The sequence below is a fragment of the Dermacentor albipictus genome, chromosome 4, assembly GCF_038994185.2.
Source record: "Dermacentor albipictus isolate Rhodes 1998 colony chromosome 4, USDA_Dalb.pri_finalv2, whole genome shotgun sequence".
Taxonomy (NCBI): Eukaryota; Metazoa; Arthropoda; class Arachnida; order Ixodida; family Ixodidae; genus Dermacentor; species Dermacentor albipictus.
The window spans coordinates 97,269,530-97,287,899 of record NC_091824.1 but is presented as its reverse complement, the minus strand read 5'-3'; the positions used below and the strand labels follow the sequence as shown (position 1 = coordinate 97,287,899).

The window sequence follows — 18,370 nt, the reverse complement described above, 5'->3', positions numbered from 1 at the left end:
GCTTTCAGTCAGAAGAATATTTTTATTTCGACAGTGACAAAGTGACGCTTTGGGGCTGGATTCACGTTGTCTAAAGGTGCATCGAACAGAAATAGTTCTATATCGTTAAACAATATAACATTGAATTTTTCGAAATGAAGTTGATCATCAAATTCATATTCAGAAATATAGTGTACGAAACTGCACTTGACAATTGCGAAGCATAAAACATAGTGCTACTACTCTTCGAGAGTAACCGCTTTTCAGTGAAATGATGCGATGTTCACCTCGACAACTTTTTCACTTATGTTGCATAAAATGAGTGAAATGAGCGAAACGTAAAATTTGCGATCAACTAAAATGCCCCTTAGTCGACGCGTCATTTCGCGATTGAGAAATAGGAGTGTGTTTCGGCTTCAAACCTGCGCAACCTTAATTCACTCATTGCGATGTTTGGCGATTGAGTCAGGAGATTGTGTTCGTCACCACGATGGCTGCTGTTTTATTAAAGGCGCATGAAATATGCAGCGTTTCTTGGCGAAATAGTATCAAGACTTAAACTTACATCCGAAAACAATACAGAGAGCAATTACAGAGCGTCATTCTATGCGAGCTTGCAGTTAGAGCGCAGCAAACGAAGGTGAATCCCGCTATTCCAAACGGCACGTAGCAGGCAACAAAGGCGAGTCTGACGTCATCAGAGTACTGTTCACAGCACCGCCATCATTCGCGCACGAGGCCAATAGACTCCAAAAAAAGGAAACTGCAACAGGGGAGTTATGCTTGGCTGACACCGCGCTCTGCAGCTGATCTATAAGCCAACACCGAAATGAAAACTTTTAAACGAAACCACGATGAAAAGCGAGGAATAGGGCGTGAAAGAGAATGAAGAAGCAGCCTTGTTTCTCGATTATTTGACAACCGCTTAAAGCTGCGTCCACAAAGATGAAAAGTACTATAGAGTCCACATTCTAGGAGATTTCTCATTCTGAGAACCAGGTTGCTCACGAGCAGATGCGGATTCTCGCTCCAGCCGATAACCAGACAAAACAGTGCAAGGCTTACCGCGTGTAATAGGGCCAGCTATCGCGTCTATGCTTTGCATTATGGATGAAACTGGAATATGAAGAGCCATGTTCTTCTATATGGCTAGCTCATGTGTACTCTTTTGATATTGTATTAACGCATCGTTGTTTTTTCTTTTTGCTTCATTATTTTTCATTGTCACTGCGGTGAGCAAATTGCTACTGGGTCTATTCCTCGTTCTCGGGCACTTCCAACGCATTATGCTGTTCTACGCAATTGACGTATCTTATGAAAAGAAACTGCCGCGGGGCCTCCACAGTTGCCATCCAAAAGCAATTTCCTCGATGGTTCGCCGCCTCCGATGCTTGCGGGCATCCGTGCCGGGGAACGAATAATTCCTCGCGGCATCCGTTCTACGGCCCTCGCTCTGCTGCTGAACCCGCGTGTCTTAATTTAATCCCTCGGGAAAATAAGGATTTGCGTCAAGAGTGTGGAACTACCTTGCCAACGCACTCGTTACCCGCTACGTTCCCGTTACTGACGTTTTTATTTTCGTTTGGTGCGTTCGACAGAGCTCGAAAAGTGAAATAAATGTGCCCGTGACTTCGTCTTCTTGTCATCTTTGCACGTCTTCTCGCATCGTGTTCTTGAATGGACGGATGCACTTCGCAAGCCTGCGGCACTTGACTTGCGAAAGGAACTCACATAAAGCGCTCTTGGTATCCGGGGACGCTCCTACCTAGGTGTGGGGCGTATCCATATTTTTGACCCCAACTTTTGTCGGCGCCTGTTTATGTGCATGACGCTGTGTCGACTCTTCAGGGCTTCTATTTAATTCTCCTTCTCTTTTTATAGCTTTGCTTACTCTTGTGCGATTCGTGGCAGGTGTGTACACGTTGAGGTGTTCCTACAGGACCAAACGTTATTTTCTGTCGCCTAGAATCTTTCAGGGAATCACCATCGTCTAGGGCTTATTCTCGCCCCCTATGACTATGCATATTTCTGATTTTAGTTTATTCTCGAAACGAAGATCTCAAGCGGTGAGAAATATGTCGTATTTGTATTCGTGAAGTGATTGGTTGTTTCCTTCTTTTTTTTTTGTCTAAGAAGGGCGACTTGTCCTCGCATCGCCTCGAGTGGTGCTTATGGGACAGCACAAGTTATTCGAGGCACGACGAAAACTTGAACAAGGCGAAGGGTGTCTGCCTCTCCCGTGCCTAATGTCTTCGTTGCTACTCGCCGAATCGTGTGGATAACTTGGACTGTTGTTTTTATACGCTTGTTGATTAATGTTGTTGAATAATATCAGATACTGGGAATTAATTTCCAGTCGGATCGGACCAACACAACATTAAGCTTGTATAGCCCCAGCACCGGGTAGCCAGCCGGTGCTTACAATGACTAACCTTTCTGTCCTTCCTCCCCTTTTCTCTCTCTCTTTTGTCGGAACATGCCTGCAAAGTTAGCACTATGCAGGCGGAACTGTAGAACACCTGGGCGCTAGAATGCGCTGACGCTACGCTCCAAAAGCTACGTGGCCCCGTGTTACTGCTAACCATGACAAAATAGGAAGCTTTATATTGTGAAGAAGCAAAACTCAATTGCAGTTTATCCACAACAGCCGGCTAACATTTACTTTTCTGTAATAGCATGTCTACACATACTCAGAAATTTGGTACATTATCCCCAGAAACCTCCGGGAGCATATATACAGGTTTATTTTTAATCATTCACAGTGTGACAGAATCGAACTTTATTTCTGTAATTTTTGAATAAAATTTTTGCAAACTTTAGTTCACCGGAATAGGACGTTGTACCAGAGTGTAGAAAGCGTACATGACAAAGCATTTTCTGCAGGCTATGTGAGCGTACTTATAATTGTGGGGCCACGTAGTAATAAGGTACGAAACAAAGTTATATTTGCTAAACTGGGGCACATGAAAACACGCAGCCCGAGGTTCACCATCCAACTTCCTTTTCACGCCTTCAATATACCTTGAGACGATCTTAACTTGCCTCCTTTCCTCAGAGCTCAGATTCTGAACAATACTTTGCTGTGTTAGATATAAGCAAAACTTAGCTTACTCTCGACATAGCTATGGTTAGGACACAACGTCAAAGGATTTCTTTTATTTAACTTCATTCTATCCACTGTTCGTGCTCAAATTCTCTTTCTGCTGCATGGATAAACACATGAAGTCACTTTTCGCACCTTAACACTGACACTCCTAAGAATTTCTAAGCAGTGCAAGTAAAGTATAGGATTGTATGTTTCCTAAATAAATTGTCTCTAGGCCATTTCTATAGAAAAGCAAAAAGAAGGACACATTTAAGGGCAAGTTTCCGCATGGCAGAATGTTGCGATACAAGGGCATTTTCATCAGCTTGGTTCTAATTTTGCTGCGCGATAAGGCATTGTTTCATTCCATACGTGTTCAGCTTATGCAATCGTGCAGAATTAATTTATTAATCGGTGAGCTTCCTATGTCTGTCGTTGCTGACGTTAAACTGGACAATTTACGGAAATGTGGGCGCGGTGTTCAGTGACCACATTTCTACAGAAAAGAGAAAACATTGCGGCCAACTTCCAGCTTCGTGCATTCTGAATTATGTGTAGCCGCAAGCGAATGCCGTTGCCCCATTTTTCTCACCTTGTTTTGCATGTTGCACTACCCTCTCAAGTAAGCGAGTGCTCGAGTAACCGCATCACGTAGACTTGATTGCTTCACAGTGCAATAACTTATAAAAAAGAATCTCATGCTAACACAGCCGTATTCACGTTTAAGTTCCTGCGCAATACGAAGTTATGGTGGCATGTCTTAATAAAGAAAATTAGATTTCTCTAATGGTATCAACATTTCATAGAAGCGCTTGTTTTCTTTTAGCACCATCCTTAGACTGTACGACGTATCTCGGTAGCTACGTTTCTGTTGATTTCATGTACGCACATGGGTTCTCACCGGCTTGCTTCGTTTCTTGTATACAGTGGGTGAAGTTAACTTGGCAGTTTGCGCCACTAGTTTCTCCGCTTTAGCTTTTCTTTCCATTTTACAGAAATCTGCTATCACGTATCCAAATCGGGCTACTTGGCATTTGTACATATTGTAATGTAACTGAGTACAACTAGTAATCACGATAGGACACACCTGAAAGGTGTGTTGTGCTTGTTTCTTGCGTCCTGTCGCAGCTACTAGTTATAAGAAATTGCACGCAGCGCATTACGAGACGACTCTTATCACGTGTCCGTCAGATCCCTGTATCACAACGATGTCATAAGAAGCCTACAATCACTGACACCAAGGACAACAGAAGGGAAATTACTTGTGCCTAATAATGAAATTAAGAAATGATAAATTATAGGAAAGGAAAGTGCATAAAAAAAAACTACTTGCCGCAGGTGGGGAACGATCCCACAGCATGCGAAGATTGTGGGATCGTTCCCCACCTACGGCAAGTTGTTTTTCAATCGACTTTCATTTTCATTAACTTATCGTTTCTTTATTTCATTGATTAGGCACAAGTAATTTCCTCTATGTTGTCCTTGGTGTCAGTGTTTGTTGGCTTCTTATGATATGACTAATAAAGATCAGGCCGCTCGGTTAACCTTTCTTCTCGTTTATATCACAACGAGTAGCTCAGCTGTTCTCGCATTGTGCTGCGAAGAACGAGGTCGTTAATTCTATGCAATTTCGATAGTAGCATTGTGCTACTCTCGAAGGGATCGCAGTTTTTCTCTCTAAAAAAAAAGTGCAGGATAGACTGAGCACTGCCATCGCACAAGAGGGCGCAAAACAGGGCCACAAACAATCAATGCAATCAAATCCAATAAAAAAAAACCAAGCCAATGAACTTGAAAAGGCGCACTAGTGCACGAATCGCTATTTGGCGCCCATGACGGATGTGCCCATGCTGTCAGTATGTTATGCTGTGAAAATGTTCAGGAGTCTATCTAATGTAACCGTGGTATGGAGAGATGGGTGCTTGGCGTCGTGTCGATGACAGGTACACAACTGGTGTACCTCCACAGTGGCTTCTGTTTTCAAAATTCTGACCTTTATTATTATCAACGCTATCTTGCGGTAACTGACGTCATTATCAAATTGACTGCAAACACAAAGCATGGCCTTCCATAATTTTTATTTGCGCACTTGCTTGTGTGTGGTCCCTATTTCTATTCTTCTTATTTTTCCTCATCTCTTTAAATAGATGACGCGCATGCATTGAAGCTGCTACGCGTCTTCTATATTTTTTTAATACCATCACATTATTGAATAGGCTGGCGTCTATAAATGAAAACAGCTACTCTTGTCGCATGGCAAAAAAAAAAAAAATACAGTAATGCATAGACCATTGATCACAGTCATGAGCACGAAAGCATAAACGTTCTCCACTGAGGTCCAGGAGGCCACACGGGATAGTACAAGAAAACAAACACGCACATACAAACACATGTAAAGGCGCACAGTTCCGTAGATAAATACATGTATTTCACTTTGCCCACAAAAACACCCAGTGTGCAGTTCTGCAGAGAGTGGGTCATAAGTACCTAAGATACTACATAATTACATCACATTATATATAAAAAAAGGTAAACTTTCAGAAAGCATCAGATGAAGATTTAGTAGATATCTAAATCATTTGTATCACCTAGGCAGAAAAATAAAGCAACATTCAATTTACTCAGAAACCGCGCTGTTGGCCATTGGCCAAGGATTTATCTTCGGTCTTCATGGTCGACAATCTAAAAGCATAGAACCTGCACTCCGTGTCCACCTTGTGGTTTTGTGTTCTGGTCAGACAGGCGGGCATAAAACGATCCAGATGTTTTAAGCAAAGGTAAGCGAATAAACACAGTGACATTCGCTAACGATTACTGCAAATGAACGATTCATCAGGGCCCCTGCAGTTACGCAGAATTGAATTACCGTATTCATTGTCCAAACACACAATGCACAGTCACCGGGGTGAGTGCAAAACATTGTGCGTGTCAAAGATAATACATTGGTTTTCAAGAAATATGAACTGCCAGTTCTCTCGGCAGGCTGGCATTTTTCTTCCTGCTGGCACAAATAGAAAACAACCCTTTAGGCATGAACTTCAGAATAGTGGCTAGCCGGGCTTGTTGGCTTTAGGCGTTGCGACTATATATTTTTACATATGTGCTTGTCACGTACCGATAGCAGGAGAGGATGGTGGCAGTGAATGGCGTGCCAGTGAATGGCGTGGGCGCTCCAATATGTCTATAGTGATCCACCAGTTGCCCTGCGGCGACTGCAGAAACGCACATCGAGGCCATTTTCCAGACTGCGGTTTTCATCCCTCTGTATTGCGGTTTCTCTGTGCTGTTTTTTCATTTTGTCTTGGTTCTCTTGACTGTGCTTCGCGAGTTGTGCCAGTGTGGCGCTGTGCTCTCCGCGATGGTCCTTGAGTGTTTGTGTAATTGTACAACATTAGTCCTGGCAGTGTTAGCCAGTGCCCCTCACGGACGAGGCACCGATGAAACTTTTAACCGCATGCATCACGTGTATGTGAACTTGGGTTAGGCAACCGGCCTGCTGCGGCAAGTTATCTTTTCGATAACTTTCATTTTTTTCTTTACCCTATGGTTTTTACATCTCCATACAGCATAACAGTTACCTTACCCTATGCGTTTCCGGTTTCACTGTCTGGCGAATGCCAAAAAATTCAGCTCTTAGGATGCGCGTATTCCTCTCGATCAATAATATTTGCGCAGTTTCGCGCATCGCGCAATGCTAGATGTGTAATCCAATCCGAGTGTTGTTTATTCATTTTGCACTTGCTTACAATGGTGAGTAATACTACTACACACGCGCGTGCGCACAGCTATCTATGCGCGCATGCAGCAGACACGCGCACTTGGTTGAGAAAAGTGCCCGCCGTACTTTAAGGCAAAGTGCTGCAATGACGATTAAGAAAGTGCTACACTGAAAGTAATCGCTTTATTTAGTGGGATGCAAGATTCCGCAATGGTGTGAGTGTATTTCATTGAATGACTTGCACCAACCTTCATTTTGCAGTTCAAATATAGCCCGTTTCTTCCTACGACCGACGCTCATTAGCATACCACGCCGTATCTTCTGAGACGTTCATAGACGTCCAGGATGTGTATCGAGGAAAGTGAATTCACTTGGTGCAATTTACCTGTTCAACTTCTTTCTTCCGAAGTCGTCTGAGGAGGAAAAACACAACATGAGCTGTCTTATACAATTAGTAGTACTTTGACACAGATACCTGAAGGAATGTCAATAAACTTTACGAAACAGTTACGCTTAAGATAGATAATATATTTGTTCAGCATTCCGGTACCCTTTTTTTGTGGCCACTTATGCAAGCCGGAAAGCCGTAATTTTTGAAATCACCAGCAGTGGTTAACTTTGAGGTGAAGGAACAGCGCAATTAGTATAGATATAGACCAAACTTAAGCGCGGAGTGTTGTGTCCCCATATGCACAAGCTGTTGCTTCTTTGTGACAAGTCATCACTTAGCAAAGTTGGAACATTGCTGTAGCTATATATGAGGGTTGTCTTCTGCTCAGATTCTAAATGCATTACTCTTCCTTTTTCTCCCCAGGCATCAGCGGGTTCCTAACTTCCCAAAAAATGCGGCAAGGAAAGGTAAGGGGCAGCATCAGCCTTCTGTTGCGTACTTTTCCAAACACCTACGTGCAGTTGAAATATGCTGTTCTGTGCAACCTAGCAGCCATGGTAGCTGTGCACTAGTATGTCTTGGCTTGCTTTCCAGAACCGGATAAGCCCCACCTAAAAGTACCAGTTAGGTCTTCTTTTTGATCCCCAGACAATACCTTTGACGCTCTCAGTCACCACCAACATAATTTAAATGCAAGGCAGAGCACGCAAACATTACCGCCTAAGACGTTCATTTTCTGTTGGTTTTATTAATACCACACATGACGTTTTAGCCACTTAACATTACTAGGCTCTTTCATGCGAGGAATAAACAGCGTACGTCACAATGAGTAATACAAGTCTGAGCCTACGTAAATAACATTATTGCATGATTACAAATGCCATTACATAATAACTGCTCAAGAACGTACGCTTACTACTGTAAGTTCACTTGAATGAATGATGAATGAATTAACAGCTACGCAAAACTATTTTAAGCCCTCCTTTAGCTTCTTCACCTCTCTAACAACACGTTCAAACGACCTGAAAAAAAATGGACCTGTGAATGCAAGTTGCAAAGTGAATGAAGTCACAACTTGTCTTCACGCGCGCTTGTCGGTTTCGGAGAAGCGTTGTCATCACACATGCGCACTGAATCTTTAGTACGAAGTACATGAAGAGGGAGGTAGACAAATAAACAATGGTCATCGCAGCTCACCGGAATTCAATGTGCACAGAAACTGCACTTTCCGCACTTCTAGGACCCGGGAGTCAAGAATTGTGGTCCTTCGTCGCGTTTTAGTGGCTCTCTAGAGAAGCCAGACGGGCGCACCAGGGAGGCCCGGGCAATGCCCAATTTGCCAACGATGCATCTCTTCGAATTCTGCGCACATGTCGCACCCGATTCGGGCGTCCCCTCCTTCTCCTCTTTTCCCCCGTTTGTTTTCTATCGCTTTATTTTGTTGTAACTCACTCCTCCGTTGCTTGTCACAAAGTGGTGGACGTAGGAAACGCAGCTCCACGGCTCTAAGCTTCGGTTGGCAAAAAGAGATGGCTGCGTGCAGGCTGTTGCATCCAACCATCGCCACAAGCGTTTTCCAACTTCGAAACCGAGATGGTTGGCGGTGACGGCGAACTACGGATATTTAACAGAAGCCACCCATCACACAACTGAAAAGTGGCACAACGCGGGCCCTAAATTATTTGGGCCTTCCTTGCGCGCGATAGCGAACGCGTAGCAGCCGGCGAAATTTACGGCGTTCAGCGCCCGTTTATCGCTCGTTTCTGCCTCAGCGTGTAAGTGATGGCGGGCAATTTAAGTACGCAAAGGCGCAGACACCCGTGCCCACTTTAGAGCCGGTTCTGCGTCGAGAGAGCCAACAAAAAACCCGCCAATGACCGTCAGCTGCGCGGCCGAGTGGCGCCAACCGCGCAGTGCTCGCCACTGCGTCGTTGCCACCGCTGTGTTCTTTATAGACCGATTTAGTTCTCTTCGCTGCTAGGTTTGAAATAGCAAACTGATCTATGAAAACGTATGTTATATGATGTATGTTTGTTTAGGGCGCATGGAAGGGATGCTCTTGCTCTGCTTGGCTGCATGAATTCATAGAACAAATGCGAAGTGTTTTTGTTTCGTTTTTTTAGCGTGGCCTATAACCGTGGCTCGTGGAAGAACTGTAGCTGCTCATAAATGCTAGGTGCTCCACGTGTAGTAGGAAACACATGTGCTTCATGTTTCCGGGAACCTTGTACTTCTAGGCTGGTAGTGTGGATATTTGTATTCTCAAACGCGGGGTAGCATAGTATTTGTCATTTATTTTTTCTGCACGCGATAGCGGAGGTGAAACGAAAGCTCAGAAAACTAATGGGTGGTCCAGCGACGCAGGACAGCCCGTTTTTGTTGGCAATAACAAAAGTCAGCACAGTTTCGAAGATGAACATTGTAAAAGAAATTTTATAACACCGTGAAACTTTAACTAAATGCTGCTGTCAGGGTAAACTTCTTCTTGCATGAGTAAAACGAGAACAAGGTGAAAGCAGGAGCCTCGTTTCGACAAGTGGACTTGTCTTCTTCAAGGCGTCACTGTCCAATTACCATATCCCACCTACCCCGTCTTTTCCATGGATTTCTTGCATGAGTGTATCACTTACATGACGCCTCTTGCAGTGTTGTCTGATTTCGTGGTAGACTTCTATCGTCAGAAAGCTCGAATTCTCTTACTTTATGTAGGAAGGATTACTAAGCACTATATTATGGCAGGGAAATTCCCAAGTTTTAATATTTGTGGTATTAGTGTAGGGGCAATACTTAACATACCTATAGCAACGAAAGTACATTGTGGCGAGTTTAGTCATACACTTTTCCTATTTCAGCTAAGAAAGCATAAAAAAGATCCCGACTAAATCTACTTCTACCGCTCCCTTTTTTTTTTGTTTTAGCTCCGCTTCTTGTAGTCATGAGTACTTTAGGATCTTTGTTTTGTTGAAAATTAGAACAACTTTAATATATTGACCTGCAATGCGAAACATGTCTGCGTTGGTCAAATACTTAGTTCTGCGGAAACCAGCAAGGCAGCGAGAAGTAATTAATTGGGGGAAAATGAGACATCCACCCAATCGTAAGAACTGCTACAAAGGAAACCCATACGGGTTCCTCCAAAGAAAAGCCTTGCAGTTGAAGAAAAATTCGTCCTGGTAAGGGACTCGAACACGGGACCACCGCACCTCCGGGGCGGTGCACCTCCGGGGCAGCCGCTCTACCATCTGAATTGTGGGGATTTTCTTTCGAGGAACCCGTATGGGTTTCCTTTAAAGTATATTCTACTATTGGGTAGACGCCTCATTTTCCCTCAACTAAGTACCTAGTGTGTGGGAAAGCTACCCACTGAAAATCCTAAAATGCTTTTTTTGATCGCTTTGGCTACATCACTTGAGAAGACGTCGTGAGAACCGCGACAGTTCGCATGGTATTTTGAGAATGATTGTCGCAATACTCTCATCAAATAAAGGGAACTTTAGTATCCTCAAATTAAGGAACAAACAAAAAGCTGTCCTTTAAAGAAGCCACTGAAGTTTTCTAATGTCGCCAGCGTTGTCACCAGCGGTTTTCCGGGCAGGCTGCAACTGCTTTGAAGGAGGCCTTTACATAAGCTGTATTTTACCCCCTCTCAGCCCCGCATGCAGGGGAGGTTGTGGAAACACGTCACCGAGGGGTGGGTCGAAGACAGAAGTCGGCAAATCGATTTGTTCAGAACAATGAACTACACTATCATGCGTCCAGATTTACAATGAGTCACAGCGTACTGCCTTTACCCGGCCACGCTCTACTTTTCCTGTTGATGCGCCACGCGTAGTTGGACAAATCGTATCTATAATGCGGCCATTACTGGACCTTAATTCTGTGGTTTTCGGCAACGACCATATAGTTATGCGTGAAGTGCAATGAGTTTACTTGATACATTGTCTGCGACGCTTGAATCTCTTGAACCGAGGTTTACTCCCCAAGGGACGCTTATTTCATGCGTAGGACATCTAAAAATTTGCTGGCCGACTAAGAAGACAAAAAACGGTGCGCTTCCCTTGAATACCTAGAGGCCTGGTTGAGCGACTAAAAACTTCGTTCAGCTTGCTTTCTTTTACCAAGATGAGCGCCTGGGTTGGGCCCACCATGGTAATGCTGTGCTCTTTCTCTTCCGTCTTATCTTTCTGTCTCCATTCTTCCCTAACCTCGTTTAGGGTTGCAAATCGAATATCGCCACATGGTTCACCTCCTTGCTTTTCTTTTTATCTTTCTTCTCTCCTTTTTCCTCACTTCATCATCATAGTAATTACCATGTTCACTTCTACCTCCCTACATTTTCTTTTGTTTGATATCTCTCTTTACGTCAGGGAATAACGCCGCATAGAGAGGTCCAAAATAGCACCCCAGACAGCAGAGCTGTCTACTTTGCTGTCTGCAAGGCTAGACGTGCCTGCTTCACCATCACGGCCGCGTATTTCGAGAGACTGCACTACTCCCTTTGGCGCTAATAAAAAAAGGAATAAAAGAAACGCTCAAAAACCAACCCACGCGGCCTTGCAATAAAAATGAATTGTCAACTTTTTTATATCGCCGAAGAGTCGATATTTGGACTTTTTGCTGTTTCTACCTGTATTTACTTATGTTTTGACGCGTTGGAGTCGTAATGTGAAAGTGGAAAAAAAAGGTATGTGTGTGAAGTTGGTCACGTGGTAGAGGTAGATAGGGAATGAGCGACCTTAGAAGAGCGTGTGTGCGTGTGCACACACACACACACACATACACACACACACACACACACACACACACACACACACACACATATATATATATATATATATATATATATATATATATATACATGAGAAGCTAGGCAACATTGATACCAAAAACGGCATACGGAAAATTAATTGCGGTTTTTAATTGCAGTAAAAGGATGATAGACGAATGAAAATTAATCTCATGAAAAAACAACTGACCACTGGTGGGATACAAACCGATGTCATGACATTAGGCGTACGATACTCTTACTAGCTACCGCGACGCCGTTTTCTCATCTACTTTCTTGGGTTCTCATCTACTTTCTCTGGTACATCCTTTCTGTCACAGGCGTCACGTCTACGCGAACTAGTTGGCTGAACGCAACTGGTCAACGAACCCACACATGCTACATCAAGGCATCAAAGCTGCCGGATTCGAGACCCTCGCTATATATAGTGCAACTGAGGGTGGTCTGCTGCCTGCTATAGACTACCGTCAGTTTCACTTCACTCTTCCAAGAGGCGGAACGCGTTTTGAGTCAGCTCCTGAATCACAATTTGTAATGCGTAGAATGCGGTTTAAATCATGGTCACAGGACATAAAATAGGTGTGACGTAATGCTAACGCATTTCTCTGGCATTTACCGGTAAATATTCCATGAGCATTTATTTATTTTATTTATTTATTTGCCTATTTATTTATTTATTTATATTTTATTTATTTATTTATTTATTTATTTATTTAATAAAATTTCACCTACATTGAACGTATCCTTAGCTCAAATTTCAGTACAAACCCGTGATGCCTACCGAGATGAATATTTAAGTGGGACGAGTTTCACGGAACCGCCGCTAGCGCGCACGTGAAGAAGTGGGCTGCACTTTAATCAAAATTTACCTACCCGAAGATCTTCACTCGGTACAGAAAGTTGTTTTCATTAAACTCCTTGGCGGCACTGTCGACACTTTATAGCTCCGTTGCCTGTGCCGAAGAGGCTCATCTTTTTCTGCAGACGCATCGTCAGATACACACAGCGCGGGCTAGACTTACACGGAATTCTTCAGTGGGGTAGAAGAACCAACGCTTTAGGTTTGACCTGACTCCCTGATTTGTGTTGCTAGTCTGCTTTAAGGTTTCTTCGATGTGGCCTGCATTGTAAGACAGCGAGTTTTAGAAGCTTAATTCTTGATTACTCGCTTTTATTATATGCCACTTTTCTATTCAGTGCGCAAGAAAAAGGTGATTATGCCTCGCGAGAAGTTCTGTGAACTGTACAAATAAAGGGGTTAATGGTGCGGCAAAGAAAAATTGTCGCTGTCTAGAGGAATCATTTCTCGACCATTTGTTGCTTTTCAGTCCTCGCCGGCCTTTCACGAATTCTATGGCATCAAGATATTATGCTATCTTGGAGATGACATGACGTTTCGAAAGATGTAGCACACTCGAGAGTTGGCGGAAAGGAGAGGAGAAAGGGAGAGTTAACGGGCTAAATATACATATACACAAGGCGGAACACTCTGATACCCGACTTGATCGACTATTGCTCGCGTTGCACTTACGGTACTGAGAACGCTGCGTCGAGTACCTGAACGTTCATCTAAGGTAGCGTAGGTCACAGGCGGCAGTGTTTGGTTCAGAGACGAATACTCACGCCTATGCCAGTGAAACCACGCTGATACCTCTGATGACGCAACAGTGGCGCTAGCACTAAAAGAACAGTACAGGCAAATAATTGAAGTGGGACATGACTAAATCACACTTAGCTAAGTGTTTTATTGGCAAGAAACAAATGGGTGTATTTGCATACTGGTAACAAAACATGAAAAGCAAGCACGGCGTAAGTGCGCATGAGGAACGTGGACACATGAAGCGCAACCAGTTTTTGCAAGATAATAAAATTTTTCGCAGCTCAAAGCAGTCTATAGGCTTGCCCTATGCTTGTACTCGGGAAATTATCTATTGGCATCGCCAGTCACTCAGCATCTAGCCGACGAAGCTGTGCAGGCTTTTAAGATTCGAAGGAAAGGCAACGTTTACATCAGCCACACGTCCTTAGTTGTGAGGAATAAGGAATTCTAATACTACGCGAGCAGGTGGAGACGTCGGTAAGTTTCGCCTGCTTGATGGGCAGCTGTATCCTTTGTGACTCCGTTCATCCTTATAGTTTCGCTACAACGATACATCCTTGCCGCTTTCCAATGAAATGAAAACTTCAATGTCAGCCGGGTTACGATTTCTTCATAAAAACTGGCACTTCATCTGGTATAAATCTGGCATAAAAAACTGGCACTGGTTCAAAAACTGGCACTTTCATTTATTGAGTTGTCGTCCGCTTACTTCAGTTTTGTAATTGAAATCAACAGCTCAACGAACGGGAGAGTCTGCCGAGATATGAAACCTCTGAGCTTGCAGTACCTTGAAACCTACAGTGCTACATTTGCTAATTTGCGACAAATTTACTTTATTTGTTGAGCAATGTTGGGCTAATGCAACCTGAAATTTTTTGTACGCGTTCATTATTATGAAACAGTGGCTAACCAGATGGTTCTCTTGGATTTCGAAGCCCCGACAGCGAATCATGCCAAGTGATGGACCAAACTGCAGCGAAACATAAGTTCAATAAATGCCCACTATAATCTATTGGTAAGAATTTATGATGGAAACGACGACACTTATTTTTTTTGTGCAAATGCCGGATCAAATTTCGCCTTACTTCAGCGGGCCCCTCTTTTCGTAATCTGTATAATTTGTCTTGACACATGTCGAATCCAAGCAGCATAGCTCGATGTCTAAAACGCTTGAGTTCCCAGTGATTACATGCCGGAAACATTCTACGCGGAAGGAGACATGAGATACGAGCTACGCTGTTAGAAATTACAAGAACGGTGGCACGAAAGAGACAAATGTTCTTCGGCAAAGAGCCTAAGCGGTCACTGTCATGTTGCTCGGTTGTGCAAAGCTACCCAAAGGAGAAACATTTTCCCACTTGCCATCGTGCTTCTCCCTTCTTTTTTTTTCTGTGTTTGCAAACAATGAATTATTTTGCGCTCCTGTGGAGCCAATCCTGCAAAAGGTAACGAATTGTCAGGCAATAGCTGAAACCTCTTTGTGTGAAAATCTCAAGCAGCCAAGCGTTAGCTAACATCAGTGAACATCACTATATAAACCGCAGGGATCGCAATCTAAGAAAGCGCTGAATGGGAAAGTTTGGCTTCCAATGTTTTCGGAAGTCAAGTAATTAGTTCTCGCTACACTTCCTTGCGCCCTCTAGAAAAATAAATTCATAATTTTGTTCATTGTTGGAATGAACATCAATATCCCACACACCTAAGCCGCCAAGGCGTCACTCGTGTTCAAAAAAATAAATACGGAAAATTTCATGCTATCTTATGCCACAGCTCTCAATGTAAAATCAATGTAAAAGCTGCCGTCTACCTTACCCCAACAATAATTTTTTGGAGCTGCGTTCATTATTCCATATTGTAGCTTTCGTAATTTTTCCGGGCAGGAAAAAAGCAGTTTCACTCATAATTGGAGTACTACGGACAGCCTTAACACAGCGTATTTGTTATAAACCTTGGCACTTGTTTTGGTGAGACATAACGGAAATCAGAGTTGTGGTTTGCGTGGAAGGATTGGCGTCTTTTTTTATAATCAGTGTCCAGCTTTAAAAAATGAGCGCGGTGAAAATATGGCAAGATATATGTTTTAATTTTTCAGCAGTTCGATTTTAACTGTAGCGTGTCATTAAAAACTGATTTACAAGAGAGTGACAATGGCAAAATGAATGTACAGGCGAAGCGACATGCGCTCGCATGTATAGAGCTTTGTAAGGTCAAGGTCACGCGTCAGCCTGCAGCCCTAGGAATGTTTATTTTTCCCCTGCTTGCTGCCGTTTGGGCTGCTGCTGCTGCTGTGAAGACGAGGACGGGAAATGGGGAGAAAGGTAGGAGATGTGTGCGTATGGGCGTGGGGGCACGACAGAGCTCTGGCCTGTGCTCTTGCAGTGTTGAGGCCAGTATGGTGGAAGTACTAAAAGATTTCAGTGATGCAACGCAGGGTATTATCTACCTAGTGACTTTTTCCTGTAATATTTGGTGGAGCTTTGTAACCGCATAATGTTACGAAGTACTATTCTATTTTCGTTTGACTATCAAATGTACTCACTCATTATTTCATTATATTCACATTACTGTACGCGCTATGCCATTGCTACATTGCTTCTCGAAAGCTTTGTTATTCTGTGTATCGGATTAGACAACATTTTCGAAGAGCAGGTTGATCAGCCTTGCAGCACAATTTAGTGCAAAGTGAACCAGAGATTGAATGCAAACAAAAAGCAAACCATAAACTTGACGTGAAAGTTCGCCCACCGAAACAAGGCAGTGAATTTTCGTAAGGAAAAATATACTTCGTGAAAATATTGTCCGAGTTTGGATACAAAGAGACACCTAAAAGGTAAGTCAAATAAGGGAAAATACAAATCCCTAACACTGTACCCTAATTAGGCCTTATGAGATATACGTTAAGCATTGTATGAGGCGAAATGCATGTGTGATTGTCGGGCGATTCTTGATCCCTACGCATAGTACCTCCATGCGCTCTTTCCATAGGTAATATTGTATGGCCAATGACTGAATGTCGTTTATGACATCTCACTGGCTTAATAAGGTCCAAATATAGGTCATTCGCTCGCTTGTCTTTATATCACAGGATAATTTCATGGTAACAGACACTGGTTTGTCGAAGTTTTTTTCTTCTTTTTTTCGGCTGTAGTGTTCGCTATACTGCTATTGGTGCTCTTTCGTTTGCTTCGTTGATTGTACTGTATTTGCCTAGCTGCAGTACTTTAGGATGATAAATGCTCGTGTCTCCTTCATAACGCAACGGTGGATAGGAGATGTTGGTGAGCAGAACAATAAAACCTTCAGCCTGATGGTCCCCAAATTAGCGCAATGCTTCAACGCGTTTAAACCCAGGAAATTCATAACCGAACGGATGTGGTCATGGTAACTGGAGACTGTAAGATGCAGCTGCTCAGCTTTAGACGTGCGTTGGTGTAGTTAGGCAACGAAGCAAACTAAATTAGTAACGATAGTTAACGTATCAATGGACAATATTGAAAGTAGCAGCAAACTCTCAAGGCGCTTAGAAATCAAACGCCAAGCCATCTCTCGGCCTAGAGCCAAAGCTGCTTCTTACGCTCCATGTTCGCTGCACAGCCAGCAGTCTCTAATACTATCATCAATAGCTAAGCGCCATATGGAAAAATTTTGTGAAAGCGTTACTTAGCACAACGGCAGATGGCGTTACGTGCCGGAAATTCCTACAAAGGGTAAGGTCTACACTAGAAATGTATAAACGGGGCTACATCTGTGAGGGCGGAGATATGGGCTTGTTGGTCGGTCATCATTGAAAGAGATCTGTATAGCGCAACAAAACAAAGACACAAGAATAAACGAAGGCGAAGACAAGCGCTAACAAGCATTTGTCTTCGTCTTCGTTTCTTCTTGTGTTTCCGTTTTTTTTTGCGCTATACCGATAGCTACATCTATGGCTGGTCCATAAGCATGACATTACAAAATGCGGTGTGTTGTTCTCCTGTTCAGTGCCAATCTTGGTAGCGACTGCATGGAGGCTGGCCGATGTCACACTTTTAATTATCAGATAGATGTTAGTACCAGATATCTAACACATCCGGGGCTGTGATACATGAAGTACTATGTAATAGTGGTGGAAAGGTTGCGGTGGTCAGGGATCTTCTATAAGGTATGGATGTACGTGAGGTGCGGCATCCCGAAGGGAGTTGGCGGATGCAGTGTTGACTCGCAGTCACTGTTAGCCTGTCGCATCTGATGCCGACACCTGTGTACGCGAATTCTTTAGCGAAGAAATGAATAGACGCCGGTAGCTAACCTTAGCCAAGCAGTGCGGGTTGAACAAAATAGCAAGAGAACTTCCGTTGACAGAACCCTGGCGGTAGGGAGGTATTCTATTGATCTCACTTAGCATTCAGTTCGGGTCAGCAGCGATTCGTGGAGGCATGTTTCGCTCCAGTGTGCTGTGGTGGAGAAGAGACGGGTATCAATGAAGGCAGAGTCAGCTATCTCTGGATTCTTGAGTGGGCTCGGAAGCAGGAATTGCGTCGTGAGTGGGCACCCTGTCTTGCTTAGAGATTCTACGCCGTCGATCTCCCACTGGTGCTGCCGCTGGGCCCCGCAGTACTGACAGGAAAGCTGGCCACAGTTCCCAAGCCTGCTCTGGCGATGATGTTGGCACTGGACACGCCCATACGTTAAGTGAACGGCAATGGGTTACGCTGAACAGCGCTTAGGCCCAAACCAGACGGTACACTGGGCAATGCCTGAGACGCGTGGTAGCTGTCAGGACGCTGAGCATCAGCAGTTATTTCGCGTGCTGCGTTGCACCATGTGCTCTC

At 43.7% G+C, this 18,370-nt stretch overlaps 1 protein-coding gene across 6 annotated transcripts in view; it reads left to right on the top strand.

Annotated features, from left to right (window-relative positions):
- Nucleotides 1-18,370, top strand: part of LOC135911416 (uncharacterized) — a 989,518-nt gene that overhangs the window by 289,609 nt on the left and 681,539 nt on the right. For all 6 annotated transcript variants that reach the window (XR_011513989.1, XR_011513988.1, XM_070537275.1 and 3 more), the window contains exon 2: nucleotides 7,597-7,640. Coding sequence is in view for 4 of the 6 variants with exons in the window: in XM_070537275.1 (XP_070393376.1) it covers nucleotides 7,597-7,640 (44 nt within the window). In the remaining 2 variants the exon portion in view is untranslated. The remainder of the gene's footprint in view (nucleotides 1-7,596; nucleotides 7,641-18,370) is intronic.